This window comes from Ixodes scapularis, unplaced genomic scaffold, assembly GCF_016920785.2.
Source record: "Ixodes scapularis isolate PalLabHiFi unplaced genomic scaffold, ASM1692078v2 PGA_scaffold3__209_contigs__length_174095766, whole genome shotgun sequence".
Classification (NCBI taxonomy): Eukaryota; Metazoa; Arthropoda; class Arachnida; order Ixodida; family Ixodidae; genus Ixodes; species Ixodes scapularis.
Genome location: NW_024609868.1, coordinates 89,703,377 through 89,720,210, shown reverse-complemented (window position 1 = coordinate 89,720,210; position 16,834 = coordinate 89,703,377). Strand labels below are relative to the sequence as shown.

Sequence of the window (16,834 nt, the reverse complement as noted above, 5' to 3'; positions counted from 1 at the left end):
TTACATTAGCAATTAGTTATATCTATTTATTAAATCATTATCATGATAACTTATACCTTTCTATTCCCCGCACCCCAAACAGGGTCCTCCATCATCTCCGCCTTAGATAGAAGGCGTCTGCGAAACATCAATGGTTGAGAACCACTGTTATTATGTATGCTATTTCTGTTCAAACAAAGTTTCCAAATTAAATGTTCATCGCTTTTTTTTTTCTTGTTTGCTTAGATGAAGGGAAGCAGGCGTCAATGTACAATTCTCAGTGCGTACCTCTACACATAACATATGTCTGATGGTATGTTGAGGGCCGAAGCAAGGTAAGGCTCATCAACAAAGCCGCGAAGGCATAACAACATTAGAAGCATGCCGAACTAGTGTCATTCGGTCGTAGCGCGAACGGGCGAAATGAGAATGGGGTCCAGTTGCGAAAAACACGATTCGGATCTTATGAGAAGGTTCAAACGAGAAGGACCAAATGAGAAAAGGTCGAAATGTGCACGGTTCAAATGCGAATGGGACATTTTGAGATACCGTTACTGTGAAGCGTAGCTTATTTAGTGGCACAAGTTTTGACAATCCGCATGTTCAAGATCGCACTTGGCATTAAGACGGAATGCGGTGCTGGATATCGGAGCTCTAAAAACACCGTTTTTGCCGTTTCCAAAAGAGGTAGCGTGAATGGCGAAGATGCCGAGCCGCTTCGCACGATAAAAACAGTCCGCTAAGCAATAAAATGCACTAAAACAACTTAAAAACTGGCACCACGACGTCCTGATATGCGCACGTTGATCTTGCAATTATTTTCTCTTGGAGAAAAGAGCTGTTTCTGCCCGTTTGCAGTTCCCGGTTGCGCAACACTGTTCACGATGGCGAACTTCGTCGATTTTGCCGAAAGTTCCCCGAACCAGTCGAACAGTCCCTACTGTCCTCCAGTCGACCCCTACCTTATCTTCTGGCCTTGGTCAACGTGACCTCACTTTCTGTGTGTGTTTCGCAGGCTGGACTCCGTCACCCCTTGAGCTGAGAGGGTAGTGGAAGCCAAGGTGTTCGGTGAACCAATCGCACGTCTAAATTTAATCACGTGATCACGCTCCTTCCCGTAACCACGCGCAGAGAGCGGGGCAGGTGATCACTGATCCGGCGGGCGCGTAGCTCCCCCTGCACTGTCAGCTTAGGAATGAACGGATTCCTTGTCGCTCAAGGACGCCGAGTCCTCTTTGCCCACAAAGGAGATTTGTGTGGGGAAAACGGGAGGGTAACTGTTCTCTCATCACGTCTCTCGCCCTTTCTGAGGGAAAGAGGGGGTGCGCCATGAGTTTAGCCGAGCGACCTTGGTAAGCAATACGTTCCGAGGCCGTTAGGCTCGCCCCTCCCCTGTGCTCTCCCCTTTCTCAAATACTTTCGTCTGTCTCTGCTCAAATTTGCTATCCGGGTGTCCCAAAACGAATGAGGTAAAATTTGCTTATATATATATAAAAAAAAAAAAAAATTCTAGAGCAAAAGGACAAAAAGCGACTGAGAGACACGAAGCTCGAAACTCAACTTGAAACCTACTGTCAAAATTAAAAAGAGACAATAAAAAGAAAATGGTTACCAACGAAAAAAAAAAAGGGTCGATATAAATTTCAAGGAAATTGTCGGCCTTGTTGGCGTTCCCTCAGAGCACCATTGAAGCTAACTAGATTATGCTTCAAAATAAACAAAAACAGGAGAGCATGCGCACAAAAAAAAAAAAAAAAAAAAAAAGAACATTCACTTAAACATGTGGGATGCGCTACATCGGTAGTCTAAAATATCAACGACATATGGGCGATCGTACGTATGTAGCATGATAGCCCCACGTGCAGAATCCCTGTGCAAGCTTCAACCAGCATTGTTCCAATGACGGCATGATTACGTTACACACGCTCGCGTGCCCACTTATTGTCGCTTAATTAGAAGCAAACTGCTCCGCCGTCACGGTGAGGACCCGGCCACCCGATTTGGGGATTCGCGTCATTGGCTCCTGATGAAACTGGACATTTTAAGGCGGGGCAAAAGGGCGGTGTGTCAGTCGTGGTCATTTCACACGGAGCTTTTGTCATCGGGTGCTTCCGTGCAGCACCCGATCGTACATAGGTCATCAACATTCTGTAAAGCGGTCTCCTTCATGGAACTTCGAAGTCTACTGTAATAAGTGTTCGTGTGATCCTTTGCTGTATAAAACACAGATTCCGGGGAAGTAGGAATCCAAAAAAGCGGAGAAATTGTTTAGGCATTCAAAATCAGTGTAAATGAGTATGACAGTTGCATGAGTGCGTCGTCACTCGTTTAGTTAAATAAGGAATTCAGGGGTGAGGTATAATAAGAAGTGTATATATGTTCGTTTTCTTTTTTCTTTTTTTTTTTCAAAATAAAATTTAGTTGTTTGTAGCGCTCCGAGTGTGCACGCCTACTTCTTTGTGCTCATTTCTTTTACGCCTTTAAGTATAAGATTTTGCACCTAACTCGCTTCTGGTTAGACTCGAAATCGAAACCAACATTTTCGTCTGCTATCAGTGCCTTGACGCCATGTTGGAGGCATTCTGCGTCTTATTGTGGCAGCGTCGTCAGAGAGCCGTCCTTTTATAATCCCATTTCAGAATATATTTTTCCCTAGTCAAACGCAAAGAGGTGCCTCATCTGACACGAAATGTTGTCCATAAACCCTTAGTTGGTGTACGAAGCTTGTCTAACATAATAATCTAGAGCGAAAGTCCCATGCATTTGGCCACGACGGAATGGCGAGGCATAGACGCGTGGACATAACGGCAGCCCTAGTTGGCGGTCCTGATGAACCCATTTTGGTTGAGACGCCTTAATATGCACAAGGAAACAGCAAAACATATATAATTTTGGTACCATGCTATTTTCTTTTTTACTTTGCAGAAATGCACCTGAATCGCGCGCTGACAAAATTAAACAAAGTTTACAAGCGCTCGAGCAACTTCAACTTCTGTAGGCAAAGCTAACACGCCTAAACCAGCCTATTTAAGCATGCTTCCAGTAATAAGCTAAAGGTATTTCGAGACTAGAACGCAGTGGAATATAATGGTCAGTGGTAAGCGTGTTTCACATGCAGCGGTTTTGGCCCTAGAGCGGCGCGATTTCTGCCGTCGCGGCGCTCTGGCCAGCATCAGCGGTTGAGCGGCACGAGCGCCGCGACGGCAGAAATCGCGCCGCTTTAAGGCCGAAATCGCTGCATGTGAAAAGCATGTTTCACATGCAGCGGTTTTGGCCCTAGAGCGGCGCGATTTCTGCCGTCGCGGCGCTCTGGCCAGCACCAGCGGTTGAGCGGCACGAGCGCCGCGACGGCAGATATCGCGCCGGTCTAGGGCCAAAATCGCTGCATGTGAAACACGCTTACCACTGACCATTATATGCCACTGCGTTCTTGCGATGTCGATGAGTAGATTCTGCATAACCTTTACGTGCGCGTTTAGCGTGACATAAGAACATTGAAAAAGCGGGTTCAAAACTTCGACCCACGAAGTTCCTTCAGCGTGGCGCAAGGGTGCTCCGGCAAGTTTTATGTTATCAGCTCCACTCAATATCGGTGACCTAAATTTTGGCCCCAAATCGTCGCTTCACCTGTCATGGCTTATCTGTCGACACCTTTGTATGGTAAGGGGTACCAGTTCTCCTAAAAATGGTGCAATGTCCATTGTGCCCGCACTTTATCCCAGCCTGTCTTTAGCCAAAAAAAATAGGTGAGCTTTTGTCGGTGAGCTTTTGTCCGGCTACCTAGTGAGCTCGTGCACAAATAGAAACTCAGTGCGACGTCAATAGACCATTTGCAGTCCTCCCAAGCGCCCCGGCGCGCGCGCGAGGAATCTTGGGATCGGTGTTCTGTCGGCCCCCGTCGTCTGGCTGCTCTCCGTTGGAATCGCATCACCTCGCTCTAGACATACTTTTCATCTTCGTTGTTTATACTTAATAATCCTCTTTTTTATCTACTCCAGTGTATTTTTCTTGTTCATAAGTGTATCTATTTCGTTCAGCGCTTTGTATTTCTTCTGTATATTACGTGTTTTTGTGCATATTCCATCGTTTTCGACGCGGCCGTCGACGGACACCACGCCGCTTCGTTCGCCGCTCCCGGGGTGAGTACTGACTGTTGCCGTTACGCTCTATCCCGCTCCTAGGCCGTTCATTTAACTCGTGTGCGGTCGCGAGAGAGCAGTTTCGAACATCACTACAAATGTCACCGCTGTAAGCAGAGAAATAAAGTAGTCATCACGAAGCGAAGGCCGACATGCCTTCGCTTCGTGATGCGCTCGCCCTGTGAAATGTGAGCGTGGGATATCGAGTACTGCTTGCGTGCTCAACATTCGGGACGGTGCTTTGTCGTTGCGATCTTTTTGCCCTTCGGACGCTTGCGAAGCTGTACCAGCGGTCGGCGTGCCTCGGCAGCGCTCGTCAACAACCGTCCGCGCGGCGTCACTTTTCTCGCGTTCGCTGACCGTCCGCGAGCGCCGGTGATTCATCGTCGCGGCTGGTATGCGTATGTAGTACATCGCATAGCTTCACAATCGCTCTTAACAGCGGTTGTGAGTTGAGCGGGCCCTTAGCAAGCGAGTTATGTCAGCAACTGCAACTTTGAAACTGATGGTCACTTCACTTATTTATTTCACTATTCGAGATGTCAGCTGAATGTAGTATCTTCTTAGGTCACCCTCAGAAGCCACATGACGGGCGGTACAACCTGCTGTGTACCGGGCTGTGCCCACACCACTCTCACTGCCAAGCATGTGTCCTGGAATCGCTTTCCGAAGAACAGCCATCTACGCAACATTTGGGTACAGCGAATCAACAGGAAAGGTATTTACCATATTTTTTTACTTGTTATCTACACTTTCCTGACAATGATCAGGAAGGTACAGTGTGTGTACTGTCCGACGTGGCCCAAGTCATTTTACCCATATGTACAACATACCTGCGAAACACATTTTTTTTAAAAATAAAAATAGCATTCATTATTTTTGACCTATAAGTGCAACATACGACTGAAACAAAAAAGACAATCTCAAAGAATCCCAGATGTTGCATGTGCCCTTTTCACTCTCTTGGCCACTTCCACCTGCACCGACATACCAATATTTGATTGCATCGCAGGAATGTCGCTTCATCTCACTACCCTACAGCTAAAGCAAAGATACTCTCACAGTGCTTCTATCATTTTCAGCGTGCATCCACTCCAGGTTTGTTAGGCATAAACTATGTGCTTGTTCTTAGTGCCCGCTGCACAATGGTACTGGAAGTGTTTAGAAGGCGGTGGGGTGACGATGGGGGAGGAGGAGAACTGAATTCTACCCCCTTGCCCGGATAGTTTACTGACGCCCCTGTTCAGACGCCACGGCTGCTGCATCCATTCTTACCACTGAGATTGAGTTGCACTTGCTCCAAAGTTGAATGGGTGAATCTTAATATGGTGCTAACTGCTTCTTTTGCATGCAGGTACCACTGGACGGTTCTCTCTGTGGACGCCAACCTCTGACAGCAGAATATGCGGCGCTCATTTTAACGAAACTGGGAGAAAGAAGTACGAGGACAAAGCTCCCCGGTTTTTTCCAACCAGGACATTTCCGAAGTGTATGTTATTTGCCTATTTTTGTTTCTTTCTGCAATAGTTGTTTTTCCCTGCTTATATTCTTGCTTGTGATCACTGTATACATGGGTCGTTTCTCACGTGAGCTACGTCACTGCTGGTGGCGTCTGGTGATTTGTGGACAGCGGTGCTACCCAGTGAGCATGGCGAAATACGTGACCTACGGAAGCAATCATCGCTCTCATAGAAAAAGACGGAGCTTCAAGCAATCGTAATGTCAGATTTTGTAGAGCTGCAGACATAATAACAATGTTTTGTCTGAATACATGAGATCTCTCAACGGCTAGACGACGCAAATGGACTGCAATCGAAAAGAGGTTTTGCGACGTGCGGTTAAGTAGCATCAAGGATATCACTGAAACTGAAAAAGTATAACATTCTCGTCCGTCATTAAATTTGCAGTGGGAATAGGTGGCATATAAACCTACTGACTGCCTTTTTCAAGGATTTGGCTTGGCTTAGCTAGCTTGCTGCTCAAGGCACCAGGGGATGTCGCTCTGCTGCCTTCATCTCTGATGGCCCCAAATGACAGCTTTTAATCCAGCTCTCTCGTTGTGGAAAGTAGTGAAGGCTCTGCATGTTTCCTGTCGTACATTGAAGTGCCAGCTCATCTCGACTCTAAATAACAGCAGTGTGTTTGAACGGTACCAGACGATGCTTCTTTATATTTCCGACTGCTCTATCTGACACAGTCGGTCACAATGCAAGAGGACTTCAGCGAGCTGGAAAACACTCTCTTAGCACATAGAAAAACATAGGAGAAAATGTACCAACATGAATTCTAGAAATATTTTGAGCGAAAACTGACGTCAGGTGCAAGGACTCTATAATTACTGTCCACCGTGTTTGCTTGACTAGGCAGCTTCCTAGTGACCATTCAAGCAGATAGAGTTGGACATGCCTTGTCAGGAGTTTGCGGTCGTAATATGCTTGAGCCAACTGCTTTGTAAGAAGTTGCAGCTGTGCATATCGTTCGTGTCACAAATGGAAACACATATGAATGCGGAAATATAATTATGTTTAATAAAGGGCCCTTTAGGCAAGTATGGACAGCCTAAGATGGCACCGAATATAGTCGATTTCACAGTAACATGGCAGGTGGCAGACTCTATAACCCCTGTGAACTGATTGAAGTGTTGAAGTCAAATGTATGTGACAGCTCTTTACTAGAGAAGTGTACTCTGATTGGCTCGCTTGGGACAAACCTTTTGTTGTGTGCCAAACTATGTTGAATAAGGATATAAACTTTGTTCCCTTCTTTTATACGCCGGTGGCTGTTGAATGCACTTCGTCTCAGAAAGAACTGCAACAATCGCTATTTGGCTACAACATTCCAGACCAGCTACCAAAGGGTAGAAACAGTGACCGCTATTGATCCAGCTGAGCTCTTGGTTGTTTGACATGTTATGTGCTCCGTACAGTGTAAGCTGTGCCCTGTGCTAGACAGAATTCCAGCCGGTATGTAATGCTTATAAAATAATTGCGTGAACAATTGCCTTATCCTTGCCTGCAGATGTTGCGGCCTGCCCAAAGGTCCCAAACATGATCTGCGCAAGGAAGCGCCATGCGCTGCAGCCGCTGCCGGCCTACTTTCTGTCGGACCTTGACCTGGCACAGACCGTGACCCTGCCTGCTAGCCAGGAGCCAGCACAACCCGGCAGCCCCTTGGCCTCCGCTGGTGCCCCTGACACTGATGATGTAATAGCTAGCGGTAAGCTCCTAACATTGAGCATCAGTGTTGCTCGTCTGTTTATTTGGCATCCCTGTCAACTGTGCAGCAGTCCCGATAGGTGCATGGAACACTTACATGCAGTACGTCGAACTTTACAAACTGTACTAACTCAGTCACCGCTGGCTATAGCACGCAAGTTGTGGCCGTTCCATACTCGCAGCACCATATGGCACGGTGCACTCTAAGATACCGCACATGCAAGGTACCCGCGGAGTTGTTCTTTCAGATTGCGGTCACACCCTCACTTCATTGTCTGCCAGGTACAAAGGAGATGCTGCCACAGCCCTGCTTGCATGTTATTTGCCTCAAGATCCAGATTGAAAAGTGGGGACACATGCTTTTGTTTATCCATTGTTTCCTACAAGACAAGCGGCGATTCTCTGGCGTCCACAAAAAAACCATCCCCACTTTTGTTATGGAGCACGGGCAAGGCTATGCATGCTCTTAGAATTCGCAGTTGACTCCAATGCATGCGCACGAACGCTGCACCGGAGCCTCTCAGGGCTTCGAGTTAGCGTCCGCAGCATTCTCCGTGCTCCAAGTAAGTGTAGAACAAAGCTTAGTTCCGCATTTCCCCGCAGCACCCCTGACGATCGGATCTCAAGGCGAATAGCCAGCATTCCCATTATAGCTCCTTCGTGTGGAACAGAGCAGCATTAAAGAGGTCATAAACCGACTCAGTTACTTCTGCTAAATGCTGCTGTCGCACAATAAAGCTTGAGAACAAGCAATATTCTGCTCTTCCTCACAGCCAGGTAAAATAATCACATGATTACTGTTAGGGGTTAGCTGCTACTGTTGGCGCAGTGATTAGACACAAGCCCAAGCCCCAATAGTTACCATGGCATTGATTGTAACCAAATAGTCAGGTGCTCACTCAGTGCTTGGGTCCAGTTCATAAGCCGTCTGTATTCAAGTGTCGTCACCCTGGTGTGAACCCTAGGCTTTCTCAACATTGTGATTTCTGACTGTAAATTAGCCTTCTATTCCTCAGAATATAACCTTGGCAGGGGAGCCTCTGGTTTGTGGTATATAGATTATTATATAGATTATATTTGTGCTACAGACGTCAGTATGCTTGTATGAGGTGCAGAACATCCAAATGCATATCGTTTCTTGGCCCCTTTAACATGTGATGCTTTTTTTGTATGGCACATGATATGCTATTTGGCAGAGCCAAGGCAATTACAAGGAGAAAGCCTAGTTTTTTGTTTTGATATTTGACTGCAAAAATGATGTGATATTTATTTTGCTATCTCCCCATCTGGCAGACCACCAGTACAGCATCACAGGATGTATCGATCAAGCCCTGCGTGATCGCATCAGGCAGCTAGAGGAGCTCGCTTCTGCAAACGAGAAACTGCGCAAGGACAACGACCGTCTACAGAAAGAAAATGAAGCTCTGCGGAAGAAAGTAGCCCATCTTGAGGAGATGTATGACAAAGCAGAGGAGGTCATCGATGCTACAATCCCCTTTCAGAACTTCACGCTCACAGCCGTGCAACAGGACCCAAAGAAACTGGCCTTCTACACGGGATTCGACTCCCTGGAGAGATTTCTCGCCTTTTACAAGTTTGTTCAGGCAGGTTATGAAGCTCACAAGGAAAGTCAAGGTCCGCAGAGAAGGTCACCTTATCTATCCATGGATGATCAGCTGCTGCTCGTGTTGTCCCGCCTGAGGGTGGGACTTTTGGAGCAGGACCTTGCATACCGGTTTCGTATCCACATCAGCACAGTCAGCCGGGTGTGGACATTCTGGATTGGTTACCTAGCGGACTACCTTGCTCAACTCAACTACTGGCCGTCGCGACAGGTTGTGAACAAGCACATGCCGGAGTGCTTCATCGAGGCGTATCCATCGACGAGAGTCATTCTGGATTGCACGGAAATCTTCATCGAGACACCTAGCGACTTCAGGGTGCAGAGTGATACCTACTCAAGCTACAAGTGCCACAACACTGCCAAGGGACTGCTGGGCATCACCCCCAATGGGTTCGTGTCGTTCGTGAGCGACCTTGCCCCTGGCCGCGTCTCTGACAAAGCCCTGACCGCATGTTCCGGGCTATGCAACCTTCTTGAGCCCGGAGACTCTGTCATGGCGGACAGAGGCTTTTTGATCACTGAAGAGGTCGAAGCTGCAGGGGCTAACCTGAACATTCCACCTTTCCTTGGGGGAAGGCTACAGCTCTCCCTGGAGGACGAAGCGAAAACTAGGGCGATTGCGAAGGTCCGGATCCACGTGGAACGAGTGATTGGACAAATGAAGTGTTTTCGAATCTTGAGGGGTACTTTCCCAAACAGTATGAGCAAGAGCCTGGACTCTATCTGGAAGGTCTGTGCTTTGCTGTGCAATTTCACGAGAGAGCCACTGCTCAGTCGAAGCTAGAGCTGCAGTCTTGTGGCTTCGTAGATGGTCGTGGAGAAAAAAGAGGCCATATCTCTCTATCTAGCTCACTTCAGCTCCGGCAACTTTTTGTGCCCACACGCCCTCATGACCCATGACGACCATTAGCACCGACTACGGCCCTCGGGACTTTCCTCTACCCAACGAAATGGACTCACAACCCACCGAGGCCACGCTGGCTTCTCCCGCTGTCTGAAGCTTACCGCTCAATGCACCACCCACAGCCGGTGCAACCACTCCTGCCGTCACGTCGCTTCTTGATGCACCACTTGTTGCCGCGTGAATTCAACCTGCGGTCTTTACTCAGAATCCATTCTCCATCCTCGGCGACGATGATCCCGAAAGCAAGTTGTCGCCCCTCAACAACAGTTGCCACATCCGCACTGCCGCCAATGAAACGAAGCGTGCTCGTGGCATTTTTTTCTTCGGCGCCGCTGCGACTAAGCTTACCACCTCACCCCGGTGCATCCAACGTGACTCGAACCCTGACTCGTTCCCCCTGGAGGACGGATGGCATCCTGTCTCTCGCCGACGTAAGGCGGCCCCGCCCGCGGCGCCTCCAGCAGCATCGTTCTGCAGTGAGTTCTCCCACACTGTCATTCTACGGCCGGCCAAACCATGCCGCATCATGGACGGGGTCTTTCTTGCCATTGACTCTGCAGTTGCTGCACAGATAGACCTCAGGTCTCCTACACCATTGCAGCCCCCTACCAAGTGAGGTACCTCGACTGCAGTAATCAACTTGCAGTTGATGCTGCTTTGTCTCAAGTGTGCGATGCATTCCTCAATGTAACATACATCCCGATCGGCACTCTGCAGGTCTCCGTGCAAGGCTACGAGGCCATTCGCCGTGGCCAGGTTCGCGGATTCATAAAAAAAGTCTGGCGACCTGGATTCTGCGTCCTAAAAAACCTTCATTGCCGGAAATCTGCTATCCTCCAGGCCGGTCCTCTCACAAACTCTGGGTCGGCACTCATTACATTCGACGGCACCAGCCTCGCGTTGCCCAGTGCCCCAACAGCACCCAAGCCAACGGCACAACACAGCGTCGTCAGTTGCCTTCATCAACATCCAAAGAGAAGCCGGCGTCACCACCAGTGACGCCTGAAACTAGCTCCTGCTCAGCAAGCTGTGCTGTTATCTGCGCCCAAAGCCCTCATCGCAGCACCGAGGTCTGCGAAGCAGAAGACTGACTCCCGCCCGGTGCTCGCCACAAAACTCCTAACGCCGGCACACAACATCACCGCCGACCTCACACAAGTCCCAACATCAGAACCGCCTCGGACCACCTTCGCAGAATCAGCGAGAGCTGTCAACAGCACTAGTGAGACGCCTGCCCTACTTCCGTCAGGGTCAGACTTTACTGGCTTGCAACAACAAATCACCCTTTTCACAAAACAAATGCTGGCAGCCACGCAGCGAATTCCGACGATGCAAAACTCGCTGTTTACTCTCGTGGATACCTGCACCCGTGCAGTAATCGGGCGCCTCGCGATGCAGGGCATCATTCCGTTCGGCGGCCCCCCACTATCACCACGCAAACATGGTTAGCGCCCCCAGGATTGTTCAGTGGAACTGTTGCTCGCTTAAACAGAAGAAGGCAGACTTCATCGAAAAATTTTATCTTCACTCGTCATCCGACATGGCCGCTGCGTTTGCTCTACAAGAAATCAACGGCCCCCTCCCTTCTTTGCCACAGTACGATGGACTTGCTCCGAACATTGAGACTAGTGCCCCCTTGCCTTGGATTCGTTCCGCCCTGTACGTTCATCGATCAGTGTGCTTCACTCTTCTCGACACCTCACAGAGGTGCTCTGCAATGACCAGCGTTACGGGTTGCCGCCAATTCCTCAACGGCCCGTTTTTCTCTTCTCTGTCTATGTGGCTCCAGACACATCGCTAAACCGCTGGACAAGGCAGCCGCTAAACATCCCTTTTTTTAAGCACTTCGCCCGTCTTTATCCAAAAGACGACGTTCCCGTTTGCGGTGATCTTAATGCCAAACACACGCATGGGGCTACGACATTGACCTTCCCCACGGCACGCGGCTTCTTGCAGACCTCACAGGGCTGAAACTTTCGTTCCTCAACATCCCAGACACCCCCACACGTATCAAACAATCCTCCCAACAGCAGGACACCTGCCCCGACTTTACCTGTGCTCGTTACCCTCGACGCTGGAGATGGCATGTCGCCGGCGACCGCCTCGGCGGTGATCACCTCCCCATTATTTTACGCTACGACTTCCTATCCGCAACCCTATCTCACTGTCGCGCCTGCTGCGACACATTCTTCACTAAGTGGGACAACTTCCGAGCAGCTCTTTCTTCTGTCATGGAACTTGCTGGCTTTTCCGACATTATACAAGCTATCCAGTCCGCCCACAAGTCTGCCACAAAGCGGCTAACCGTACCGGACGATGCCGCTTTGACGAGCATTTACTTACTGGACCGCCGCATTCACCTGTTGGCCTGTTACCGCCGTTCTCGCAGACCACGACGACTCCTCAAACCTTCACATAAACTCCAAAAGACTATCTCGTGCTACACTTCGGAACTCGCTTCCAACTGCTGGACTTCCCTGTGCAGATCCATCTCCGGCAATAGCCATCTTTCGAAAGTTTGAAGGCTCCTCCGTTCTCTCCTCGGGGACCACAAACCTAGGCAATTTGCTGCCACTGTTGCCCTTCGCAAAGGTGTCTCTCCCGAGGAGCTAGCTGAACGGGCCTCGGACGTCTTTTTTCCGCAACCAGCGCAACATGACTCTGGATGCTACACTTGTGTTCACCCTGTCACCAAGCTCTTGGGATGGATTGCCCGTTCACCCTCCACTCGCAGTGCACCTGGCCCCCAACAACGTCACAGTCGGGCAACTTCAGAACCTCCCTACGGCACTCAAGGAAACCATACTCGCCGAGATCAACCAGGTGACTCCAGACTACTGAAGCCCCAGGAGTCCCTGATCGCTGCCACTTGTCTCATTCGCCCTGGAAGCTCCCGAGAAGATTAAAAGCTTTTCCTCTTTTTATGCCCAAACAGCAGGGCAGATATGGTGGCCACTTCTTTGGTCGTTAAATAAATGTTTCAAAGCAAAGGTAGATGGTCATGATGAAAGAAATCAAGGACGTTAGGATTCCTGTCAGAAGTACTCAACGCAATAAAATGTTGTCCAAACTTGCCAGGTTTTAATTTTAGATTGGTTGCACACTACACGACAGAGTAGCGAGCATTTGATTATTCTTAATTTTTAACTAGGACTGATTAAATTAATTTCAATACTTTTGGATGTTTTATTTTAATACACACATATCCTCTAAAAAGGGCGGAAATGTAGTGGTTAATAAAGAAAAATAGACGTAATGGTGGGGCCACAGTCGACTCCTAGCAGAACTGTTTGGTGGGGCAACAGGCAGACTGAGATTAAAGCCCCTCTATCCTGGGAAAAGTGGCGCCATTCATTGTTGTGGAAATTCTCGAGACACGTACCGTGTGCCACTTCTGGGAAGGACATGGCGTCTGAAATCTAGCTCAGTGCTGCGCTGTGTCGCCATGATCTTCCCAAGGGCTGCATGTTGCACGTGCCTCGTGCATCGACGCACTTTGCGCTACTTTTAAAACATGAAGGGGCTTTAACTGAGATGCCATTGCGTGTGCCACAGGCAAAAATTCAAGATGTTGAAAACAAGCTGTTGCATTGTAAATTGTGCGAATTACTAAAATTCTCCGTCAATATGCCCCAGCAAATGAAGATTAGAGGGTTTACAGATTAAACCAAAGGAAGATGTCTGTCACCCCAGAGGAAGAACATGTGGGGACCTTGACGTGCAACCAAAATTTCACCATCAATAGCGCTGAAATCAGTAACGACACTACCGTAAACCAATTTTGCTCCCAGGTGGGCCGCCGGAAGCGGCGTTGGTAGCCACAGCACATGGTCGTTGTTGGAACTTTCGCGCATAATGCAGAAGAGGATCATGCCCTCTTTAGGTGTCACACGCTCCCATACCATCTTTAGTGTTTGTGTGTATGGCGCGTGCTTTGGACGGTTTCACAACTGACGACCACGCGCATGCTAGGCTGTGAAGATTACACGCTGGGGCGTGGGTTTGTAAACAATGGAAAAGTGTATGAAATTTAGCATGCACAGTGCACAAACTCTATTTTCAGTACACAAATATTGCGACTACTATATCGGACAGAGGTACGCGCTACAGTTTGCAACAAATTCTTGTGCCGACATGAGCAGTCTGAGGCATTCCAACTACTTGTCATGACAGCCACTTTCAGTTCACAAAAGTTGGTTTATTATATGTTCTCCAAGTCTTTGGCATTAAAAATGAGGTTGATTCCTTTGTGACACTGCCGTGCCGGGCTGTGGCCGGCGGTGAAACTGCACAGCCCACCAGCGACGGCAAGCAACCAACTGAGCGTCCAGAGCTAGGAACCAAAAGGCACCTTTATCACACGAGGCAATGGCTTTTTACACAAGACGTGGGCACAGTGTTTGCAACCCGATTACCGAAAGTGTCCAAACTTGGCACTAGCACCGCCCGCAAAATCCCCCCTTTAGAATGTTCAAGGAGAGTATCGGACACCTTGGCTGTGAAAAAAAACAAAGTTTTACAGATTGAGTCTCTTGGGAGCGACCACTTGTCTTCCAGAATGGGTTGAGTAGTGTCGGCCCGTACCATCACCACGAACACGTGGTGGTGATGCTGGACGAGGCACATCACGATGACGCGAGTAGACAGGTCCACCTGAGGCCGAACCGTCGACGGAAGCTAGGGGTGACGCCGGCCTCGGAGAGACACAACAGCACCTGCCGCAGGCGTTGGTCATGTTCCTTTTTCGTTCTGCCGAAGACTAGGATGTCGTCGACCATGTTGACCAATCCGTCTAGGACTTCCAAGATCCACGCCACCTGTCGCTGGAAAAACTCAGGGGCCGACGTGATGCCAAATGGGAGTCGGCAAAAGCAATAACGCCCATACGGCGTAATGAACATCGTAAGCTCTTGAGAGTCCTTGGAAAGCTTGACCTGATGGAAGCTTGAGGTAACTTTGAGCTTCGAGAAGACTGCCGCATCGCCCAGAAGTCCCAGGACTTGATCGACGGTGGGGAGCACATGACGTTCTCTCGGGACAACTTGATTTAATTTTGTAAAGTCGATACAGACACGGTAACCTCCCGACGACTTTGGAACCATGAACAGTCCAGCGTCCCGAGGTGTGGGGTTGGTGACACGCCGAATGGCTCCGTCTTGCTCCAGTTTGGCCAGTTCTGTTTGCACCACCTCGCGCAGGGGTATCGGTATGCGGCATGGAACACTAAGTGAAAACGGAACCGCATCCGGGCGTAGCCGAATCTTGTACTCCTCCTTGAGCGTGCCGAGACCTCTGAAAAGTCCCTGCGGTGCCGGCACTTTCATGTCGTCCAAGAACTTTACCACACCCAGAGCCTGGATGGCTGGGAACCCGAGCAGGGGCATAGAGAGGGACTTGATCACGTACAGACGCTGATGACCGGTCTTGCCTCGCCACAGGAGGGTAGCCATGAAGTACCCAATGACTTTTAGCGACTGGTCTCCTGGTGCTGTCAGCAGGTCGTCGACCTTGTCCAGATGATGAGGTAAGTTCGGGAAGGCTTCCGAAACAGCAGACGCCTCCGCGCCGGAATCTACCTTGAATATCGCCGTGTAGTTGTCGACATTGACCTCAACGTACTTGGCCTTGGCCTTCTCAGTCTCGAGGATTGCGTGGAGCGGTAAGGAACGCCACCTTGCTCTGCTTTCGTTTCCGAGCGCAACAGACGTCCGCGAAGTGGCCCTTCTTCTTGCAATAATTGCACAGAGACTGCCGAGCAGGACAGTCTGAGCGTGTGTGGGGGGCCCGACTGCAGTAGCTGCAGGAACCTGGGTCGTTATCGCCAAGTGAAGACACTGCTGATGCGTCGTCTGACCGTTTTGTTGTCTTGCGTTGGTGCGTCGGACCATGACAAGACTTGGTGGCGTCAACGTTGACGGTGACCTGGACACTCTCGACTCCCGCGAGCAGTTTTTTTCTTTTTCGGCGTCTTCGATCTGCCTCACCTGCGTCCACGCGTCCTTGAGGCTGAGCTTGGCTTTCCAGCAGAGCTGGCCGGACAGGCGTTCGTCGCAAAGACCAACAACGAACCGGTCGCGAACCAGGCGTTCTTCGACTTTGGGGGACGGGCAGTTGCACCACTTGACAAGCTTGCAGAGCTCGGCGTAGTAACTGTCGACGCTCTCTCCCGGCTGCTGAACCCGCTCGTGGAACCTCGAGGACTCTTACACCTCGTTGACGGGGTACAGGAAGTGTTCCGAGAAGCGCTTGACCACCGTGTTGTAGTTGTTCAGGGAGGCGGCGTTCAAGCCGAACATGTCGAGAAGGACCCGAGCCTCGGGGCCCATGCAGTAGAGAAGTGTCCGCACCTGAATGTCCGGTGGTGCTTGGCGAAGTACGGAGGCATAAGCGTACTCCTCGAGTTGCGTAAACCGGGTAGGCCAAGAACCGGTGTTGTCGAAGTCGAAACCAGCAGGCTGACGTACGGAGCCGCCCACCCACGCGGGCAGTGTTTGCAACCCGATTACCAAAAGTGTCCAAACTTGGCACTAGAACCGCCCACAACAGACACTACAATTTTATGATCAACACTCAGTCTTTCCGATATTTAAAAAAAAAGTCTGTCAGGCGTGGCACCATAACGTTCACCCAGAGTGCCTCATCAAAGGGCACCCGTGTGACCCAGCAGTCTTTCGCCCAGTCAACAACAAGGTCACACCACTCCAGTCCTGTGAGCGCAAGTTGTCCTGTCACCTGGTAGTAGTGCTTGTGCTTTTTGTCGACACTCTTGTCCGCATGGATAAACTCCACAAACCCTCTGCTCATCACCTCCTCGAAGGTCGTCAGGTTCGCATCTATCGCCCGTGACACGGTCTTCACTTCGACTAGTCCGTACTCCTGTATATCTTCGTCCCAGACCAGCCCGTCTGGTGATGCCCCCAGCATGGGAAGGCCAGGGTTGATGCAAAGGCCAACACTGAAGACTTGGACCTTT

At 49.8% G+C, this 16,834-nt stretch overlaps 1 protein-coding gene across 3 annotated transcripts; it reads left to right on the top strand.

The window, feature by feature from the left end:
- Positions 1–3,861: 3,861 nt before the first annotated feature.
- LOC121045639 lies at positions 3,862–13,218 on the top strand. Of its 3 annotated transcripts, XR_006078155.1 has the most exons (6): positions 3,873–4,118; positions 4,686–4,836; positions 5,473–5,607; positions 7,137–7,334; positions 8,627–10,478; positions 10,579–13,218. XR_006078155.1 is itself a non-coding variant. In XM_042293027.1 (5 exons), the coding sequence occupies exons 2-5, from the start codon at positions 4,704–4,706 to the stop codon at positions 9,739–9,741; spliced, it is 1,581 nt and encodes a 526-aa protein (XP_042148961.1). In that variant the 5' UTR covers positions 3,862–4,118; positions 4,675–4,703; the 3' UTR covers positions 9,742–13,218. The 3 variants fall into 3 exon arrangements, 2 of the variants coding, with proteins under 2 accessions (XP_042148961.1, XP_040354584.1); XM_042293027.1 differs by having other exon boundaries at positions 3,862–4,118; positions 4,675–4,836; positions 8,627–13,218; XM_040498650.2 differs by having other exon boundaries at positions 3,867–4,118; positions 8,627–13,218.
- The last annotated feature ends 3,616 nt before the right edge of the window (positions 13,219–16,834 follow it).

Coding starts and splice junctions, on each gene's coding strand:
- LOC121045639 (XM_042293027.1), top strand. CDS start 4,704: ATGACGGGCGGTACAACCTGCTGTGTACCGGGCTGTGCCCACACCACT. Junction 5,608..7,136: donor AACCAGGACATTTCCGAAGT/GTATGTTATTTG, acceptor CCTTGCCTGCAG/ATGTTGCGGCCTGCCCAAAG. Junction 7,335..8,626: donor TGATGATGTAATAGCTAGCG/GTAAGCTCCTAA, acceptor CCCATCTGGCAG/ACCACCAGTACAGCATCACA.